This window comes from Puntigrus tetrazona, chromosome 5, assembly GCF_018831695.1.
Source record: "Puntigrus tetrazona isolate hp1 chromosome 5, ASM1883169v1, whole genome shotgun sequence".
NCBI classification, from domain to species: domain Eukaryota; kingdom Metazoa; phylum Chordata; class Actinopteri; order Cypriniformes; family Cyprinidae; genus Puntigrus; species Puntigrus tetrazona.
In genome coordinates, this window is record NC_056703.1 from 13,965,126 (window position 1) to 13,985,912 (window position 20,787).

Below are 20,787 nucleotides of genomic sequence, written 5' to 3' on the forward strand. Positions count from 1 at the left end.
TTAGGCTGCATCAAGTGTTGAGTATGACTTTACTTACTGTCTATTGTATGTAAAAGAAGAAAAAACTGTCACACAAATATGCACTAGATGCACTTCATGGTTTTATTCAAATCAAGCTTGTACAAAATAAACATTTCACTTATGCACTTAATTACAAACAATAAATATTCTATAAAAAAATATAAATCACATAAATAAAATAAATAATTTAATAAATAACACAAGGTGGAAAGTACAGGGGAATGACAATGAAAAAGGGATGTAAAATCTCATTCTGACCTCTGATTTACTGATTAACAGTAGAGGAGGGAAGTGGGGTGTTTGGGGAATTTTGGTCTTCCAGAATGGCTGACTAACCTTTTTTTGTTTCAGTAAAATTGTCCAATATAAATAAAATAACGCACTTACCCTTCAAACAGACAAATATACATTCAAGTACAATAATTGTATTATCTAAAAATACTATTGGATCAAAAAAACACTGTTTGGCAATCTCATGATAACCCACACTAGCTGCCTGCTGATGTACTGAACCCCTGAGACTTACCAAATACATCAAAAATACTTAAATATAAAATACAGAATGCAGTAAAATCTGTTTAATTAATTGTAAACAAACAGTAAATAAAAAATAGTAATAAATTATTTTCATAAATAAAATATTTAAAGCACAAGGTAAACAGAAACTGACATGGAAATGTTTATGGATATGAATGTTAGTGTATTCAATTACGTAATTTCTTGGTTTTGTTTTAGAATTAATTCTGTGTAATACTTGTGCAATACTTGTTTTTTTTGTACTTTTTTAACCGCATTGGTTAAATTACTTAAGTGCGTTTGTCAGTATTTAGATTGGAGCACAGAGTAATCTCGTGCCAATCTGCTTAAGTACCGTTCCAGGTCTCTCAGTATCACATACCCCCTCAGATGCTGAATCCAGCGGGACATCTCTGCTGTTGTTGTCTGCAGGGTGTCCACAGATAACTGGCTTCCCGTGAAAATTAAGCCTGCTGATGCCTGGGTGGGTTGTGGAAGGCTGACGGAAATCTTCTCCGTCACTGAAGTAGAAGACTGCGTGGAGCTGCGATGATCATCTGTCTGAGTTGGGGTCTGCAGTATTGTGGTGCTCTCTGTGGAATGATGCATGCTGGGAGTCGGACTGGAAGATGAAGTTGCGTGTAGAAGTGGGGAATTTGTAGATGCCGTGATACTCAGACTGTTCAACTGCAGATAGAGGACAAGCATTAGTAATCGGTATGATTAAGCATAATTTCACCTAAAATTTTCTTGGTAACACTTTACTACTGCGCGTATATAGAATTTATATTTTTCATGTCTGACCTTAAAATAATTGTTGCAACATTATAACGGTATTAGTAATATTCTAATGCAATAATATCATTTAGAAGTCTAAAAACTAGTATAAAAAGGTGGAATTTGTTTGCTCTACCAGTAAGAACATTATCACGCAGATATCACGAGATAGACCAGACAAATATGACTAAAACGCTAGGCTGCGTGCCAGTGTCGTTAACGTTATTTTTAGATATAAATATATTAGTTTCTATATACGCTAAAAAAAAAAAACCCCTTGGGATTTTTTGAGATATTCTGGCAAGAGCCCCCTCGTTTTGCAACTAAAAGGGGTCATAATGAGTTAGTTGATCATGGGTGTTGTGACACCGTGTCTATGAGATCACTCAAAGAGGTACTGATTACGCAGCAAACAAGTGTGAACTTGTACCTGAGAGTTGACTTGTTTCATTAAGTCCCGCAAATCTACTTGCAGACTATCGAATCTTTGGCACAAGGTGAGCTGAGGCCTTCCTCGTTTGCCCCTTCTCTGCTCTCTTCTTTCCTTCGTCGCGTCCCTCTCTCTCTCCAGCTGCTGCCGTTGAACTTCCAGATGAGTCCAGAAAGTTTGGAGGTTGCGAGAGGCCAAACGCAGACGCTCAGTGTCCTGAACCGAACCACGTGTTAAAATATATCCCCGTGTCCGAAAATAACTAAATGCGCGATAAAGAAATGATGCGCACCTGCATGCGTAGCCAGGTCCGATAGCTGACGGTGACCGCGGGAAGCGTATTCAGCATCAGCTCCCTGTATTCAAAGAGCTCGTCGCCAAACAGCTGTTGTTTCTGTGAAAACAAAACCGCAGAAGTGGATTATAAATAACAAAATGCGACAACACAAGTCATAATGTCGCTGATGTGTTTCGGTTTTCTTACGTAGCGGGACAGCAGCTGCTGAACACGTGCACGAATAGAGAGAGTAAGGCGCAATGAATTGGAGAAGGACAGCGCCCCTCTGTGTCCAAAAGGGTAAGAAGAGTTTGTGAACACCAAACAGATGAGGATGAGGATGCAAAGAGGAGACAGACACCGCCGAAACATCTGGGAGAATGGAAAATTAAACTGTGGTCATTTAGAGTAGCGATACCTTCAAAATGATGCATAGCAAGAGGCACGGTTTGTCAGTTTTTATTCACCAGCGTTTTATCGATTAAATCTCATGACAGGTGGGCAAAACAACTGGACCGTACACGTTTTTATTTACATAATAAAACAAAGAGAGCCTATGTTTTTTTTTCAGTCTAGTAAGCGATGCCGTAAATACGAAATGTCAAATGATAGCCTATGGTTTCTTACCTCTGTTTGAAAGCTAGTACTTGATTGCTCAGTCGCCAGCAGTGATTTGAGATGTTGCGCTCGAGATAACATCTTATATTCGCTTCTTATTCGTTTCGGTTTCGCTCTTTTGGGAATGCCAGTGTCTGTTCTTCTTTTTCAGCACGCGTAAAAACTATTCCAAGAAGTAAAGTATAGTATCTAAGATTCTACTGTATTTTCATGTTTTTATAGTTATTAACGCCTTATTTCTTTATATCCCCCCCCACACACACACAACATCAAAGAAATGGTACGAGAGACAAAAATATATTCTAAATTAAGATGCATAGATGCGCTTGATAGAATGTGAAAATGAAATGAAAATGAAATGCAAAACATCAGTTTCAAAGCATCGTTTGGTAGATATTCAATATTATTTCTGTACGTTTAAAACAAATTGCGCTTTTTCAAAAAAGAACTGTATATCTGAAATCAGGCGGTGTTTTCAAACCTGTAGCAGATTTATTTATTTATTGGTCAATGTGTTAAAATGAAGTATTAAGAAATTATGACTTTGTAATAAAGCATACATTAATATACGTGCTGTAGTTGCATTTTACAACCGTTGAAGATATGGAAACTCTCACGAGAGTCCCTATGGGGAAGACCCTCCTACGCTTCCTTTACATAATCTAGTCTCTGTCTTTCTCTGACGTTGTCTTACTCAACATCTGCTTTCTACAAGATGAAATTTCTGTTTTGCACCATGACCATCTGGGGCATAAATTCATAAAAAGTACCTTCTTAAATAAGCAGACCACAATATATTTAAGTTTGAAAGATCTGTATAAAAAAAAAAACCTGAAAAAAGATGGTTTCACTTGCGCTAGAACTAATGCATTGCGTTTCTATATCCCCTGTTCATTTGTTTGGAGTCAGCCCATCTTTTTATCCCATTGGGCCACCATGGATCAGATTTGTTAGTCCAGAACATTAGATGAGCAGTCAGATTGGGAATTTGTAGCTGAAATTTTTAACTGTTTCGCAAACCATTTCTGCACAATTTCTGCAATGTGACGGGGTCATCCCTCTGCTGAAAGAGGTCACTGATATCAGGCAAACACCTCTGCTATGAAAGGGTGGATTTGGTAGGTAGGTGTTATGCATTCAATATCTGCATGAATGCAAAGACTTATGTTACACTGCCGAATGCTTTTGGAGCACTGTTTTGGAGATGCTCTGACCCAGTTTTAGAGCCGTCACTATTCGGCCCTTTTTTGAGTCACTTAGGTCTTTTCAAGGTCTATAAATCAACACATTATATCCCACCCCTTTACAGATGCCATTGTAACAGTTTAATTAATTATATTCACATCACCTGTCTATATTTTTCATGTTTTCTGCAGTTCCTGCTGCTTGTAGAAGTTAAAAAGACTAGGTAAACATGATAAGTGGAATTTAGTCCTAGTTTGTGCCTTTGAGTAACAACTAAAATATATTTAACATTAAAAAACAAGTTTTAATAGAAAATCCTCTGGATTGTTCTTGTACATTCCCAGTATTTGTTGAATTTACTTTCTTTCAGTCTCTATAACCTGGGATATCCGAATGCTACACAACATTTTTTTTTTAATCTCTGCTTTTCAGGGAATATCCATTCTAATGACACTGGCGATTTCATCTGCTGTGAAGACATGAAGTTTTAGACGTGCAGCACAAAGTCACTATATTTTGAGGTAATCATATTACAATTGTTTAAAACAAAATGTCGCAGATTCCGACCACAGCTACTATATAAGTTAACATGTATCGTACAGTGAGTAAAAAAATTGTGAGGTTTATTTGGTGGTGCAAAACCGCAGTTGCACCACATGAGCGTCTCACTTCAGGTTTTTCATGGCAGAAGTTTTGAGTTGAGCAATACTTCCTTTCTTCATTGCGCTCTCTCTCTCTCTCTCTCTCTCTCTCTCTCTCTCTCTTTCTCCCCGTCACTCTCTCACTCTCTCTCATGTGATATTAATTGTCAGAGATAAAACTTCTTATTTGGGAACACTTACGTCACTGTCACATCTGGTTAAAGAAGCAGACATGTAGATTCAAGCAAACTGTAATACCTTCCGGTAAGAATTCAGGGACAGACAATAGTAATGAAGCATTCAAAAACAGTTTAATTTAAATAATAATGGATGCAGGTGTTGGTGATTAGTAATCAAGTGACTGGGATCGTGTGTAGGAAGCTGCTTTCGCTGTGTGACATCATCCTCTCCCCCAAAGGTGTCTCCTGATGCTCCTGACCAACGGCGAGGAAGACCCTGCACCCTGGGAGCGGGGTGATCAGGATGGGCTTAATGGAATTCAGATGGAATTATGTAAGGGATGGATCTAAGTTATCGTCCTTGTCAGCCCCCGATCTCTCCTCTGGACCGTACCCCTCACGGTCTATGAGGTACTGTAGCTGGCCGTCCCGCCAGTTGAGGAACTCTTTGATGTCGGTAGATGGTCTCATTGAATTCGAATTCGACTTCGGGTATAGGTGGGGGTGCTAGGTGCTCTGTGAAGGAAAGGAGAAGAGGGACAGTGAAGGATTGAGCAGGGAGACAAACGTAGAGTATATTCTATAATGGTCTGGTAGGTGTAACTGGTAAATGACATTGTTGATGTGCCATGCACTGAGAAAAGGACCTATGTACCGGGGACTTAGCTTCCTGCTGGGCAACTGGAGGTGAATATCTCTAGTGGATAGCCTTACTTGATCACCTGGTTGGTAGTTCATTGAATACCTGTCACTGCAGTGGTAAACTTCCCTAAAGTGTTCTACAAAACTGTCCAGTCGAGGACTACCTGCATTCCCCAGTTCTTCTGCCCACTGCAAAGCTCTACCAGATAATAGTGAAATGATGAAAAGCGATCTTGCCTCGCTCTGTTGAGAATAGATGAGGTGGCATTTCCAGATTCCATGTGTGCCTGCCCGCCTGCCTGGTCAAAAAGAAGTGAGCTTAATTATATCAAATGTGTTCTTGAAGATTACTTGAAATTATAGGAAAAGCTGCAGTTTCAGGTAATATGAAATTAATGAAATAAAAGGCCACTTAAGAGCATTCATTTTTAAACAGTGCACTTTGTAATGTTGGAAGCATTTTATGTATTTTCTTTTAAGAAGAGACCAGGAGGTTCTTGGTGAAGCAGAAGTTCATTTTTATTTCAAACTTGTTTGTGCCCCGCTGTAGTCATCAAGAAGTCTGCAAGAAGCCTTCAAGAAATCTAACTAAGGCCCAGCACAGTGGAGTATATAGGTTTCAAGGGGGAAGAGTACATAGAGATAGAAACCACTGAAAAAAATGCGTGCAAATACAGAACAAGAAATTTTCCAGCCTTGATATATATATCATACAAGTGTCATTCAAATGCATAGGTGCAATAGAAATGCTGAAACTAAAGCCACAGTTGTACCTTGAGATTAGCATTCCCACTTGGGAAACCTGCCAGATGTTCAGGAACCTTTTTTCCGTTCATTCTTTTATGTCGGAACCTATATTTAACCTTTTATAAATTTGTAATACCACAATCCCCTCTTTGAGAGTTTGAATAACTCTCACATAACACAAATGTAATCCTCCATGAATCCACTGTATATCCTATGTTTAATAACATAAGCTCCATCTCGCAGTCATGCAACTTGAAGAAGTTATAGGCACATATATAGTTTGTGTAATATGTAATATGGTTTTCAGAACCATAACTCTTGACACATACGACACGGATGGTAACATGGAAAACCTGCCAGATGTTCAGGAACTGCTCAGGGCCTGGGCTTCCTGCTCTTGGAATGTAAATCACAATACACATAACTTTTTTCCATTCATACTGTTATATTGGAACCTATATTTAACCTTTTAGAAATTTGTAATACCACAGTAATAATGTAAAATTTAATGACTACATCATTATTAATGTGTAATTATATTTAGACAACAACATTCTGAAACAACATAAGATGTCAAAAAAAACGCAGTCTAAAGTTAGCTAATTATATTTGAAAGTTTGCTCTGTACATTAACTCAATTGTAAATAACTTTCAAGTGTCCAAAAGCATTGCATTCAGCTTTTTTTTTCATTTTTGTATAATAATGTAATCCAGCATTATTTTAGATGATTTAAAGCACATTTTGACTATTTAAAAAATAGTTCAGATATAGTGCAGAATTGGAAAAATAAATATTTATTTCTCATTTTACATCATTGTGTGTTTGGTACAAATTTGTAAAGAAAAAAAACCCAGTTTTGCTACAATTTGAGATAATATGGTTTTAGAGTTTTGAAACCCGATGTATAGAAGAAGTAGTAGACCACATGGAGGGGGAGCAAAGTGGTTTTGAACAATTTGTCATTTCTTCTTGTTTCGCTGTGAGCCGTAAGAAGGGGGTAATTCTCTGACAGACACCCACACAGATTTCACCAGGGGTCACAATGTCTTCGGAGAAATATGACGCAAATGACTTTGTATGAATGTCATGAATACATCAGTGATGTGACATATAAAATATACATTTACGCATGAACTTAATGCATGCAAAACCATGCATGTAATAATATAAACAAAATGTGTCTTAAATACACTTTTGATATCACACTTCCCTCCTGTTTTTGTTCCAGTAGTTCTTCCTCTTTTCTGTTTTTCCAGCAGTGTCTCTATTTCCATTTGCTGTGATTGTCAGTCCTGACTCATCCAATACTGTATGAGTTTGTCTTATGACACACCAGTTTTGTTACATTTCTCAGCTAAAACTTATGATCTCACTTCTGTGTCTCTCTCTAAATTTTTCCCCCCTTTTTGCTTTCTCAACTTACATATTTGAACTGCATTTTTTTTTTTAGCTGAGTTATTAATCATGACACACTATGCCTATCTAGTATGGGGTCAGACACCCTTTTGCTCTCAGAACTGCGTTTCTTCGAGATTTTGGTCGATATTAACACATTCTCAGCTTTGTCAGGTGCACATCCATAATGCAGGTCTCCTGTTGGATTGATCTGGTGACTGTGGAGGCCATTTGAGTATAGTGAACTCATTGTCATATTCAAGAAAACAGCTTTGTGACATGGCACATTATCCTGCTGAAAGTATCCATCATAAGACAATGTGTTATGATTAAATCACTTAAATCACCTTTCTACCTCATTCTGTTGCTCATTCATTTGAATTATCCACATCTCTCAAGCCATTGTCCGATTAGATGTTTTCGTTAACAAGAATGAAGGGCTAATACATTTGTGCAATATTTCTGACAATGCAGATCCTTAACCAAATGACAGCATGCCATTAAGCTTCACTGTCAAATGGATTAAAAACAGTTTAATAGCTATCAAATGAGATTAGCCATGATCGTGTATATTATGATTCCTTTTTGTCAGGTATTATATGTGGTATCACAATTTTTCCTTATCTGAACTTGATCTAAAGAGACAGGAATAATAGTAAGACAAATTCTTATTAATCACTGAAGGCTATTAATAATACAAAATATTAATACTAATAAAAATAACAGTAAATATATATTTTTTTTTTGCACGACAAGGTTGGGTTTTTTTTTCTTTACAACTGTAGAGAGAGACAAAGCTAATAATTATACTTCATCCATTGCTGGAATCCAAATTGAACTCAACTTAGACGAAAACTGCTTACCTATGAGGCCATTGCTTACAGTTTTTTAAATGATCCACTAGATGGCAATGATAACCTAAAACTAGTTAATACTAGACAGTAAGAAGGCCTTTTCTTTTGTAAAGAATGGTTATGCATGGGCCAGCAGATCTCTTGTTAGACCTTTTATGAAAATAATTTACATAAAAATATCCATGCATATGTGTAGAGTATATATAGATGCATGCAGTTGTAAAAAAACTGTAGAAATGCAAAACAGAAACATACTTAAATTTCAATCCAATAGTTAGGTTTTCTTTTTAATTGAAAATAAAACAAAGATTATAGGGAAATACAATTTCAGCTTTTTTGTTTTGTTTTGTTGTGTTTTTTTTTTTTTTTTTTTTTTACAAAATGTTACTTTAATTCATTGTCATTGTTTTTTAGTGTTAAATTTTGAGTGAAAATTGCTCTACTCCAAATGTTTTTAGTGTGCCTCAAATGCTTCACCAAAGACTAATTGTGTGCAGTTGTTAAACAATTTGATTTTAAAACATTGTCCTGATCCCCTGATAAATTGATGTACTAATAATGAAATACTGATATATGAAAAACTGAAAAAAGTAAATCTGTCTCAATCTGTTATTTAGATTTGCATTTCAAATTCTTTAATGTTGTTCTTTTGGTTTATTGTTCCCTTTTACCTAGAAAACAAGACTGACATCAAGCAGAGAGAGAAAATAAACTAAGTTTCATCAGTCACAAGCATCCCGCATTGACTCCAACAGAACAGAGCCTGCGAGGGTGACTGCAGTTCAACATCTGGGCTCTGCATCAGCCACGCACCTCCGCTTTTGGTATTCATTACACACATTATTTATTCATCTTAAAAAAATATTCTCTTGCTAAGGCTGGTAGCTATGCCAGTTTAAGAAACATGTCTGCGGTACATCATTTACTTTTAGTTTCAGATACCAGTACAATGATCGGAAATTGAATAGGAAAATGAAAGATTCAGATTTCGCAATATGCATCAGCTAAATACACAAACATTTTTTTTTTTTAAATCAATCTCATTTTCCTCACCCGGATCTTTACCATCTAAACACAAATGTCAGAACTGATTCCTGACAATCCCTGGCATAAAACAGCAATAGTGAAAGTGGCCTACAAATGTTTAGGGGGATTTCTTGTGTCCTCTTTACAAGAAAACAGAATCAATATATTGTAGTCGAAATTCTTAGAAATTGCTAGATATGCATAGCAATTTGCAGATATTGTTAGTTTGTGCATGTCTCAGGTGTAAGGAACTGGCAATAGCTACCTTTAGCTGTATAGCAATAGCTTCGAAGTTTGCCTTTATCTTGTTTGACTACTAGTGGTACAAAATTAAGTCAAATCAAATCTCAACTTTTTCTCACATTTATTTAGAACTAGGCAAGAAGTATTACAACTTAAATAATGAAGAACTCTCTCTTGTTGTTTTACATGCATAATAACTTGTGCGATGTACATGAATGCTGTTCTTTTGTACTGTGGTTAGAAAGGTGACTGTGATTTTTAAAATGTAAAAATCAGATGAAAATGCTTCTAAGTATTCGGTGAGTAAGACTAGCAAGTGTATTGAACACAGAAAGTACCAGATGGGTTTTTGTTTTCACACCTGTATAGCTGACTTTTGTTTTTGTTTTGTTTTATTTTTTCCTTGAATGAGAAGTTCAGTCAGGGCATCCTCAGTGTATTCCTCACCTTACATGAACCAAAATCATGTGATGAGACACCAACTGTCTCTGGACTTAGGCTCTACCAGTATGGAGCCGGCACCCCTGAGTGGCGATCAGAGGCCCGGACGGGGGATTGTTTGTATAAATTAATTTTTTTTTTACCTTGTTTATCTTGTGAATGGTCATTTGTGCCAATTCTGTCCAGCTTTCTCATTTGCACTTACAACAGAAGGTGATTTCGAAACATCTTTTGTTTATTCCATCGCTGGATGTCCAGGAGGTGGAAAGGAGGGGGCATTTATATGGGGTGCAGGGGTTATATATAAAAAGCGCACTCTCTGAATGATTGTGGATGTGTCTGGACCTGAAGAAAGTTGGAGAGCAATGATGCATACAGTCAAGCTGCTCTGTGTGGTTTTCTCGTGCCTCTGTGCTGTCGCCTGGGCTTCGTCTCATCGCCAGCCATGTCGTAAGGAATCCGTTTCTGTAATACTACTGATTTTTACTGTAATATTTCTGCATCTGAACATTCTCTGAAGCTATAAGCTATGTGAAGACATTTTACCTTTAACATTTCCTTTTCAGATTCACCACCACTGACCAGTGGAACAATGAAAGTGGTGAGTGTACAAAATACCAAAAAGATGTTTAATACTTATAGTTACAGTTTCGACTATGTAATGAGAGAACTTTAAAACGGAGCTTTTAAAAATGCAGCGTCATACAATTACATGCATAAGCCCTCATGTTGTCGCCATTTGTGAACTAATAAGAGCTAAAGAAATAGTATTTTGCATTGAACATTTATACTGTTTTCTTTTGTTTCACATGCAAAATGCACATTCAGGTTTCAACAGGGGGTCATGACCTTGCGTCTGGAGAGTATAGTTATGACTCCAAAGCGAATAAATTTCGTTTTGTGGAGGACACTGCTCACGCGAACAAAACTTCTTATATGGATGTGCTCATACATTTTGAAGAGGTAGGCCTTATCAGCAATTCTGACTCTCTCTATTCCTCTTCCTCTTTCAGCTTGTGATTTACAAGTTTTTGTTTTTGTAGTTTTTTTTTCCGTAATATATTTTCAAGCACTTTATTTCCACACAGGGTGTACTTTATGAGATAGACAGCAAAAACGAGAGTTGCAAGAAGGAGACTCTTCAGTTCCGTAAGCACCTGATGGAGATTCCACCCGATGCAACTCATGAGTCTGAGATCTACATGGGCAGCCCCTCCATCACAGAGCAGGGACTCAGAGTCCGCGTATGGCACGGAAAGCTGCCTGAACTTCATGGTCAATACCTTTTTTTTTAATAATTATGTATATACAGTTTTTTTCATGATTGTGCTTTTTAACATTTCAAAATATCATGCTTATTTTTTGGTGGGTCCAATTTCCTTTTCAGCTCACTACTCTCTGTCAACCACTTCCTGTGGCTGTTTGCCGGTCTCTGGCTCCTACTATGGTGAGAAGAAGGACCTTGTCTTCAGGTACAGCAGAGATTAAACTCAAGTTTTTCTGAAAATGATTTTGAAGATGTCTATGCGTTGTTGCATCCTGCAGCTTTACATATCAGTTATTAATCTGAGCTATTTTCTGCTTCAGTTTCTTCGGCGTTGAACCCGAAGTCGATGACCCACAAGTCTTTGTTCCCCCGGCCTATTGTGAGGGGGTGGCATTTGAGGATGCGCCAGACGACCACAGCTTCTTCGACCTGTTCCACGACTGAAAAAAAACATGATATACAAACTGCCAAAGATGGCTACACACAATAATAAAAAGAGCATTTAAATAAAAAATATTTCCTGTATCCATCTTTCTTTCTTCAGAAAATGTCTGCAGTTTTTTTCTTGCTATCTTTTTTTGTCTTTTGCAACTTGTTTCTTCACTGAAGTCAATAAAGCTGAGCTTTCACTGAAATCCATTTTTGATGTCTGTTTGAAAAACAAGAAAATCAAAATCAAAAGTTCTTATTTCCAGGAAAAGAGTTTTATGTGCAATGCAGTAACAAAAGTTACTGATTCACTTCAAATGTTGACTACTATATATATCACACACACTTGACCACATTGAGCAGTTGGCTCGCATTACAAAAACTATAAACACAGGATCAATGAATAAATGGACAATGATGAATGGCAAATTAATTCTTTAATGCTACAATAGCGTTTGTTTGCATGTTTGTTTCAATAAGAAATAGTGATGATCCCAAGAATCTTCTGTTTGCCTGTATTCAATTATGCACAAGAAATGTTCATAGGATGTCAGGGTCAATATCACAGACAGAAACAGAATTATGGGATTGTTTTTATTAATATTGTTTTTATTTCTTAATTTTAAACATTTAGTTATGCATAATCAAATAGACTTTACAATGCAGTGTTTATTTAAATAATAAGATCAATAAGGTATAGGTTTATTATGATTTAAGCCAGGGTTCCTCAAAAGTTTAGCTCCAACCCTGATAAAACTCACCAATCAAACGCACATAATGTCTTGAGGATCATTAGAAAACCACAGGTTTAGAGCTAAACATTATGCATGACTTTGCACTTTTTTTGCACCATTTACATGAAGTGGCAAAAAATTATGCTTGGGTGCACAAATATGCATTAAATAATGCTTAGACTAACAGTTATTTGCTGCCAAAGCATTAATAAATGGTTTAGTTCTTAAACCATTAATGTATAACTCACAATTAGCACAGATTAATGCATATTAGTGTCACCGTATTGCAAAGTGTTACCAAATAGATTAATACAAAATAACAGTGGCAAGCGTATGGATTTATTCACAACATTTTATTATTTTTACTATTATTAATTTTAGTTTACTACTAGCCTAGAAGTCTTTATTTAATAACAGCTTTCTTTGTCATAGGTCTGTTTTCTTTGTCTTCTTTGACTTGTAGCCCATCACATCCGATTTTATGTATCATTAAAACACACATCCAGTAAGTGTAAAGCAAGCTACGCGTTACGAGCATTTTTTATTTATTTATTTTAAACGTTCAGAAGATTTAATACTTTTATTTGGACGACTGTATCTACAATTCCCTTTGGTGTTGTTGTTATTGGTTGAATCGAGCACGAAACCCTGCCCACCGGAACTAGCGGTGCACTTGACACATACTGTACATTTCATTTTATTTCAACAATGGCAATAGCACGCGTTGCTACCGAATACGTGTTTTCTGATTTTTTATTGAAAGAGCAGAGTGACTCTAAGTACAAAGGCGTGCGACTGGAACTCGCAGCAGACAAACTGGTCACTTTTATCGCGGTCGGGCTTCCTTTGTTACTCATCTCACTCGCCTTTGCACAAGAAGTCTCTGTGGGTCAGTAAAATTATTTAATCACCGCTTCCGACATTTGCGCGGGAGGAAGCAGTCGAAAGTAACTGTTGTTTAATTTGAAACATCTGATAGAGACGAAGAGGCTTATACCTGTGGGGCTAACAGGTTCAAACTGATAAACGCGAAGCGCATCTCTGTTATCTTGATTTGAACAGAAAGGCTGGCAGTGGTTGAAAAACAATAGCTAAATCGACGTTTATTATATTGTTCTTACAGGACGTGTTTTACACAACTTCTTGTCGATTTTCTTTAGACAAAGGCCAACATCAATCGCTAATCGGTTTTGTGTGCGTGCGTGCGTGCTTGCGCGTGCGTGTGTGCGCGCGCGCGTGTAAATCCAGAATGGGTGCGTCTTTGCTGGGGATGAGTCAGGAGCGGATTGCGCGTTCACAAAACTAAACATAATGGCAAGCACGCAGGCAGCAATGTAAAAGCATGCGAGCGATTTATTTTTTTTTTTTTTAAGTTTAACATTGCGACCAGTCTTTCGCCACTGTAAGTGCATGCTCGCGCGTTGTAACCTTATATCTTTCTTTGGTTTATTTTTATTTCATATAGTGTCGTCTGAGGGCGTGTTAGCGTATCTGTTTCAGTAAAAGAAGTCGGAGGCAAAAAATAACACACGTCTTCAATCACAGCTGAACTAGAGACAAAACAGTTGTTTTATGAAATTTAACAAGAAAAAGAGCATAATCATATCAAACTCAGGAAATTCCCCCAACGTTCCCATATGGTTTCCGACTGGTTGTTTTGGGGAACCAAACAAGACGTTCTTTGATGCTATTTAATTCAGAAAGATCTCGTTATCTTGCTCGCTAAATGTGGCAACATTATCCGTTTTTCATGGCTATCATCATGGATATGGGCTCTGTTGTTAAACTAGTTTTTAATTAAAAAAGGTCAATAAATACCGACTGTATTAATTTAAAATAATAATATATATTCTAGGTCCCACTTTATATTAGGTGGCCTTAACTGCTATGTACTTACATTTAAATTAACCATTTGGTACAATGAACTCATTGTATACATACATGTTTTTACATTCTTCTTATATTTTTAGAAATACCTTTATGTAATTACATATGTAATACATTTTTGTACTTACATTTATAATTACACCATGACCCATCCATTAGTCAAGTCAAGTCAAGTGGCTTTTTATTGTCATTTCAACTACATATAGCTGTGCAGTACATAGTGAAATGAGACAACGTTTCTCCAGCACCTGGTGCTACATGAAGTAATTATACCTTAACCCTTAAACCTACCCATACCACCAAACCTGTCCCTAATCTTACCCGTGGTCCTTAATCAATATGGTCTCAATAAGTGCATTTCACTTTTTATTTTGGTGTAAGTACATTAAGGCCACCTAATATAAAGAGTGACCATATTTTATTAAAATAAGTAACACTCTGAGATGTTAAAGCTCACTAATATATGTTTGCTCATTTACTCACTCTTGTGTCATTCCAAAACTGACTTTATGTCATCATTTATTTAGAACTGTCTTTTCCCCCTCCATACAGTGGAACTCAGGAGACTCCAGTATTGTTTGGAGACCATTTTTCTCTCGTCTTTTGTCCTACTTTTACCAATACTTAACACTATACTTTAGTAATCTGTAAATTATGAAGGAAGCATTTGTCTTTGGTCTATAGTTTTATAATGATTAATTTAAGATGTTTGAAAGAAATTCATAAGCAGACGTAATTACCACAGAGCACACCAACATAATACACAATAATTTCTGTGTTATCTGTGGGATATGATGAATCTCATTTCCATCATATAGCTCTTGTTATGACTTGATCTGTAAGAAAATGACACGTTCTTGTGTAATTTCCTCCCTCTTAGGTACTCAGATCACATGTTTTCCACCCACTAACTTCACATTGAGACAGGCTGCATATGTGGACTCCTTCTGCTGGGCTGCAGTAGAGCATCACCCTACAGAAAATGGGGCTGATAGCGCCCCCCTTCATCTACACAAGGTAATTGTGAACAACAGTGACGTCCACAAAGGTGCTTTTTTTGCTTGGTTGTTGTCTTATTCTCTTGTCTCTTTACCTGCAGTTCTTTCCTTATATCCTTCTGCTGGTTGCCACCCTCATGTATATTCCTGCTCTCTTCTGGCGCTTCACGGCTGCCCCGTCCCTATCCTCTGACCTCAGTTTTATCATGGAGGAACTTGACCGTTGCTACAACCGTGCCATCCGCCTAGCCAAGAGCCTCACAACCAAACAAGACAAAGACATTGCAGAGGACCCACACAGGTGTAGTGCACTGAACATTTTAAAAAGTCTAGCTGCGATGGCAACCTGAAGTTTGAATTGTGAGAAATACAATGTTCAATGGGTGCTTCTGAAACTACTTCTAAAAGCCATCATCAAGCCATTAAATATAAGACTCTTATGTTCACAGAGGCTGCAATTATTAGATTAAAAATAAAGTAAAAATAGTACTTTTAAACATTACAAATGTAATGGAAAAATGCTTCTCTATTTTACTGTATTTTTTAAATGTACTTTATTCCTGTGATGAAAAAGCTGAATTTTCAGCAGCTGTTACTCCAGTCCTTAATGTCACACGATCTTTCATGAATCATTCTAATATGCTGATTTCGTACTTAAGAAACATTTTGTTATCATCAACAATGGATCTCTTTTGGATTTTTGTTCAAGAATCCTTTACGTGTGGAAACCCTAAAAGAACAGCATTTGTTTATTCATTTATCCGAATTGATCAAATCTTTTATAACATTATAAATGTCTATGCTATCACTTTTAATCAATGTAATGCACCATGCTGAATAAAAGTATTAATTACTAAATTATTTCCTTTATGAATGCTTGTGAACAATGCAATTCTTTGCTATTTAATTTTCCTGTCTATTTCCTTTTCCCCCTCATTCAGAACCCAATTATTTAAATATCCTTTATATTCTGATTCTTCTGATCTTAATCTTAAATCCCTCTATTCTCTCTCTCTCTCTCAGTGGTCTTGAAATGACTGAAGCTTGTTTTAAGTACCCTCTTGTAGAGCAGTACTTAAAGACAAAGCGTTCATCTTGGGCTTTAGCAGCAAAATATCTGCTTTGCCGGGTTTTAACATTCCTCACTTTATTGCTGGCCTGCTTTTATCTGACCTACTACATCTTTTGGGTGTCACCCAGTGATCAGTTCTCCTGTCACCTGCGCAGAGGTGTGTGCTAGAAAGCGTGTAGCTCTACATGCGATACACTTCAGAAATGAACGTGTGAGAGTGTGTGTGTGTGTGTCTAATCGTTTTCTCATGTTTTGTCTCTGAATTGTGTTTGTCTGCAGGTATATTAGTAAACGAGAGTGTGGTGCCAGATGCGGTTCAGTGTAAGCTGGTGGCAGTGGGTGTTTTCCGCCTTCTCAGTTGCATGAATCTGGTGGTGTATTTACTGTTAGTACCGGCCGTGGTTTACTCTGCCTTCCAGCCTGTTCGTCAGCACCAGAACGCTCAGTTTCTCCGTCCATACCACCTACTGCCTGCTTTCGGTCACGTGCTGGATCTGCAGCCTACCACCCGCCGTTATGATGACTTCAGCATCTACCTGCTCTTCTTGGAGGAAAACTTGAGTGAGCTTAAGAGCTACAAATGTTTGCAGGTGTGTACATATGTGCATTTGAATCGTTGCATTTTGTGCTTATGTTTTGTATTTTTGTCATCCCCAGAGCTGAATGCTGGTGTCAGCGAGTGAACACTTACACGTTTGTCTGTCATGTGTGTATGCAGGTGTTGGAGCTGCTGTCAGAGGGAGAAGAAGCAGCATTTGACACCATGTGTCTCCTCAGGACTCTTGGACAAGTGAGGACTGACATGGTGGACAGAAAACAAGCCCAAACTGTAAATGGAAGCGCAGAGATAGAAATCTCTCAAATAAAGGGTAAGTATGAGTAAAGTGAAAATAAGACACAATGATTTCCTTCACAATTAATTTGCCTTTTTTGTATAATTTACTGCTTATATTATGTTGGCTTATTAAAATATACATTATAATAAAACATATGAAAACATATTTTTCAAATGAAATGGCTTGCAAGTTTCTTATGTGAAGAGAATGAACGCACTAAATACATGTTCTTTTTGTCTGTAGGTAGAAAAAAGTAGAGAATATAGGTAAAGCATTCTTTTTGTGCAGACTGTTGCTATATCAGTATGAATGTGTTTTTCTCTAGATGCCTCTTCTGTTCTGATGGATGATGGAGTACAGACAGAAAAAAGCTGCAGCTGTGAGAAAGATGTAAGACACAGGGTGGTCTAACATACAACAAAATCAAATCAAATCAAATGACAAACAATCAGTTTACACGTATTCTGAATATGAAGAAAATGTACGATTATATCATGCTTGAATATAACCGATTTACTAATGAACTAACTGAAGAATTAAGCTGCACAAGCTTTTTATGCCTTACGTTAATAGAAATGGTATGAATGTTTTTTTTTAAACTTGATGAAGTTATTATTTGTGAGGTTGATGAATGTTAAAACCCTATTGTATGCATTATGAAAACAATATTACAACATGTATTCTGGGGTGTCCTTTGTAGGTCAGTATAGTTGCAACTATGAGAGAGAAAGAAACTAAATAATTAAGATGCTAATGTTAGAATATTAACAACTAACTTCTGTCAATGTTGCCTCTTGGTAACAAACAATTAAAATAATAATTGTAATATGGCTGCAAAAATATAATGTGACCAAGAAATCATCAAAGTCTTCTCTTCTTTATAAACCTTCAAATGCTAATCTTATATGCATCATGTATTTGCAAAACTGTGGTACAGAAAATGGGGTTGTTTCCCTGAGGCAACATCATTAAAAAGTTAAAATATAAAGGATGTATTCATGTAATATCTAAATGAATGGAAATGGTTTTATGATGCATGACAGCTTAATATTTGGCTGAGTAAAACTTTTCTAGAGGTAATAATGCACTGCCTATATGCAAAAAGCAATAATCAAATATACAAAATATAATGTATGATATGTATAATACTGTTAAGTTTAATATTTTGTAATTTTTTATTTATTTGATAGAAATCAAGAGATGTGTTTAAATCATTTTGTAGTTCTAATAGTAAATTTAGTTTTGTGTCTCCTTAGTTGTTAAATCGCATGTCTTCAAATCTGAGCTGTTCAAAAATGGTCCTAAAATGTTACTTTTAATGGACTTCATTCAGGGATGTAGAATGCCAGCTTGTAATGTAATAAAAATAACTCTCTGTTGTCATGGACTTCTACCTTTGGCACATTCAGTACATAAAAATAGCCCACACTCATAGCCTCAACACTAATGTTCAGATATATTTCAGTAAAACAGCTTCACGTTTTCATTTACTGCTAAATATCAAATGCTGATAGTTTTATAGCTAAGTGGGAATAAAGCACATGCATCATTTAAGCACAAAGGGTTCTTCAGGCTGATGTGGTTCTAACATGGGCTATTCAAGATTTTTTTTTTTTTTTGGTTGTTTTTTTTAAGAATGTAGTAGCCATTGCTTGAAAAAAAAAAAACAGCACATAGTGGACGTCACAAACATTACTACTGTCTAATGAGACATCTAATCCCATTTTCTCCAGAATGAGATACCCAGAGATATTCTGCTGATTCACTCAGTCTTTCCAAAGAAAAGCCACCAGCTGTCACCTTCTAGTAGATCCACGTTCAGGGCATTCTAAGCAAACTTCTACCCCTCAACAAGTATTAACAATTAACCAAAACCCACTTGAGATGGTCAGCGCAGGCTACTAGAGCTGCGTGAGCACCAGAATGTGTTTGTCTTTCGTGAGCACAGTAGCGCTCAGGAGTTAACGTGAATTAGTTGGGCAAACACAGCTAATGTGGCATGCGTAATTGGACAGTCACTTAAAAGTGTTAAAGTGTGTTTGCGCGCAAGATTGGTTTTCCGCTGACTCCAGAACCCACCTAAACACAAGTATAAAAGAGAGTAGCGCACACTGTTCGTCCCAAACCTTCTCTCGTCTACCATCTCTGCCGTTCCTTGTCCTCTGCTTCAAGAACAGGTACGTGACCAGCAGGATGCTAAACCAACAGATAGTGCCATTGTAACTGGTGCTGCACGTAGCTATATATATTTTATCTGTGTTTCTGTCAGCGTGACCATGGCAGTGTGGCTCCAGGCTGGTGCTCTGTTGTTCCTGTTGGCCGTGTCCAGTGTGAACGCTAACGCAGGGGCCCCGCAGCACCTGTGTGGATCTCATCTGGTCGATGCCCTTTACCTGGTTTGTGGTCCAACAGGCTTCTTCTACAATCCCAAAAGAGATGTTGACCCTCTTCTGGGTAAGTATCTAGTAGAGAATCTTAAAAAAGTATGGAAATATGGGAAGAGACGCTAACAAGACTCTGGATACAAAGACGTTCCACCTGTCTTGTAATTAATATATTGAATGTATTTGTGTAGTGTACATGGTATGTTTTGTGTGCATTTGAAATGCAAATACATTGCATGAAGAAGATGATACTGAAATAATAATATTGGCTAAAATGTGGCTAGAATAATGGCAATGGTTAACGTGATTTATCCCTGTAATGGCAAAGATGAATTTTTACTAGTCATTTTAATATGCTGATTTAGAGCTCAACTGACATTTCATATTAGCAATTTTATAATATGTTAATATTTTTGTGGTAATTGTAATACATTTCTCAGGATTCATTAATCAGTGGGAAGTAAAAAAATAAATAAATAAAATTATTTGATCAATTAAAAAAATATATACTTTTGAAAGGTAGTGTATAGGTACAAAATAGGTGTAATGTATAAAACAACTTAAAAAGTACATTTACAGTATCTCATCAATGCTAGACAGTATTTGGGGGCATCTAGATGAGGATCTGATCTGATGTCATCAAGAGCAACGATTAAATTGGGCCCTTTATAGAACTAATGTCAGGATTTTCCCTATTGTTGTTTTTCCAGGTTTCCTTCCTCCAAAATCTGCCCAGGAAACTGAGGTGGCCGACTTTGCATTTAAAGATCATGCCGAGCTGATAAGGAAGAGAGGCATTGTGGAGCAGTGTTGCCACAAACCCTGCAGTATCTTTGAGCTGCAGAATTACTGTAACTAAAGAATTTGCACGTCCTGTGACAGCCGCCAGTGACTTCACCACCTGTTTGCACACAGGTACCAGCCTTAATGCCCTTGATTTGTTTTTCATAGAAAATAAAATTTTGTCAAATGAATTCAGAAGTTTTTTTGTCTCTACTTTGCATTTTAAATAAGGTATTTAAAATTCCACTCATTTAAATGAGAAAACAATTTGGTTTTATTTGACAAGTTAGGATATTAGGATATCCAGAAATAATTCACATTAGTTCAGCCCCTTCTGAGGTCTGCTGGTTGAAATACAGACTGTGCTCGGATTCTGGTTCCATTGCTAAAACTCAAAATCTCTA

General features: G+C 36.8%; 4 protein-coding genes across 5 annotated transcripts; 3 read left to right on the plus strand and 1 right to left on the minus strand.

Annotated features, from left to right (window-relative positions):
* Positions 1-29: 29 nt before the first annotated feature.
* Positions 30-2,702, minus strand: LOC122345582. The gene is made up of 5 exons (XM_043239846.1): positions 2,649-2,702; positions 2,229-2,393; positions 2,037-2,138; positions 1,745-1,960; positions 30-1,224 (listed from the first exon to the last, which is right to left on the minus strand). The coding sequence occupies exons 2-5, from the start codon at positions 2,391-2,393 to the stop codon at positions 841-843; spliced, it is 867 nt and encodes a 288-aa protein (XP_043095781.1). The 5' UTR covers positions 2,649-2,702; the 3' UTR covers positions 30-840.
* Positions 2,703-10,288: 7,586 nt separating this feature from the next.
* On the plus strand, positions 10,289-11,895 carry epd (ependymin). Its single transcript, XM_043238520.1, has 6 exons — positions 10,289-10,443; positions 10,560-10,594; positions 10,822-10,956; positions 11,082-11,268; positions 11,381-11,465; positions 11,581-11,895. Exons 1-6 carry the CDS (start codon positions 10,317-10,319, stop codon positions 11,702-11,704), a joined length of 693 nt encoding a protein of 230 aa, XP_043094455.1. The 5' UTR covers positions 10,289-10,316; the 3' UTR covers positions 11,705-11,895.
* A 1,189-nt stretch (positions 11,896-13,084) lies between these two features.
* Positions 13,085-18,603, plus strand: panx1b (pannexin 1b). 2 transcript variants are annotated; one of them, XM_043238328.1, is made up of 7 exons: positions 13,085-13,312; positions 15,191-15,327; positions 15,410-15,609; positions 16,332-16,537; positions 16,660-16,970; positions 17,099-17,249; positions 17,542-18,603. In XM_043238328.1, the coding sequence occupies exons 1-7, from the start codon at positions 13,132-13,134 to the stop codon at positions 17,625-17,627; spliced, it is 1,272 nt and encodes a 423-aa protein (XP_043094263.1). In that variant the 5' UTR covers positions 13,085-13,131; the 3' UTR covers positions 17,628-18,603. The 2 variants fall into 2 exon arrangements, with proteins under 2 accessions (XP_043094263.1, XP_043094265.1); XM_043238330.1 differs by lacking the exon at positions 17,542-18,603 and having other exon boundaries at positions 16,660-16,941; positions 17,038-17,177.
* Positions 18,604-19,243: 640 nt separating this feature from the next.
* On the plus strand, positions 19,244-20,581 carry ins (preproinsulin). The gene is made up of 3 exons (XM_043238331.1): positions 19,244-19,393; positions 19,486-19,670; positions 20,311-20,581. Exons 2-3 carry the CDS (start codon positions 19,493-19,495, stop codon positions 20,457-20,459), a joined length of 327 nt encoding a protein of 108 aa, XP_043094266.1. The 5' UTR covers positions 19,244-19,393; positions 19,486-19,492; the 3' UTR covers positions 20,460-20,581.
* The last annotated feature ends 206 nt before the right edge of the window (positions 20,582-20,787 follow it).

What these genes read in the sequence shown, in the direction of transcription:
- LOC122345582 (XM_043239846.1), bottom strand. Translation starts at nt 2,393, where the DNA reads ATGTTTCGGCGGTGTCTGTCTCCTCTTTGCATCCTCATCCTCATCTGT. An exon ending in GGACCTGGCTACGCATGCAG is followed by an intron (nt 1,961 to 2,036) that starts GTGCGCATCATT and finishes GGTTCGGTTCAG; the next exon opens with GACACTGAGCGTCTGCGTTT. An exon ending in TGAAACAAGTCAACTCTCAG is followed by an intron (nt 1,225 to 1,744) that starts GTACAAGTTCAC and finishes CTCTATCTGCAG; the next exon opens with TTGAACAGTCTGAGTATCAC.
- epd (XM_043238520.1), top strand. Translation starts at nt 10,317, where the DNA reads ATGATTGTGGATGTGTCTGGACCTGAAGAAAGTTGGAGAGCAATGATG. An exon ending in TGCTCATACATTTTGAAGAG is followed by an intron (nt 10,957 to 11,081) that starts GTAGGCCTTATC and finishes ATTTCCACACAG; the next exon opens with GGTGTACTTTATGAGATAGA. An exon ending in AAGAAGGACCTTGTCTTCAG is followed by an intron (nt 11,466 to 11,580) that starts GTACAGCAGAGA and finishes TTTCTGCTTCAG; the next exon opens with TTTCTTCGGCGTTGAACCCG.
- panx1b (XM_043238328.1), top strand. Translation starts at nt 13,132, where the DNA reads ATGGCAATAGCACGCGTTGCTACCGAATACGTGTTTTCTGATTTTTTA. An exon ending in CCCCCCTTCATCTACACAAG is followed by an intron (nt 15,328 to 15,409) that starts GTAATTGTGAAC and finishes CTTTACCTGCAG; the next exon opens with TTCTTTCCTTATATCCTTCT. An exon ending in AGAAATCTCTCAAATAAAGG is followed by an intron (nt 17,250 to 17,541) that starts GTAAGTATGAGT and finishes GTTTTTCTCTAG; the next exon opens with ATGCCTCTTCTGTTCTGATG.
- ins (XM_043238331.1), top strand. Translation starts at nt 19,493, where the DNA reads ATGGCAGTGTGGCTCCAGGCTGGTGCTCTGTTGTTCCTGTTGGCCGTG. An exon ending in AGATGTTGACCCTCTTCTGG is followed by an intron (nt 19,671 to 20,310) that starts GTAAGTATCTAG and finishes TTGTTTTTCCAG; the next exon opens with GTTTCCTTCCTCCAAAATCT.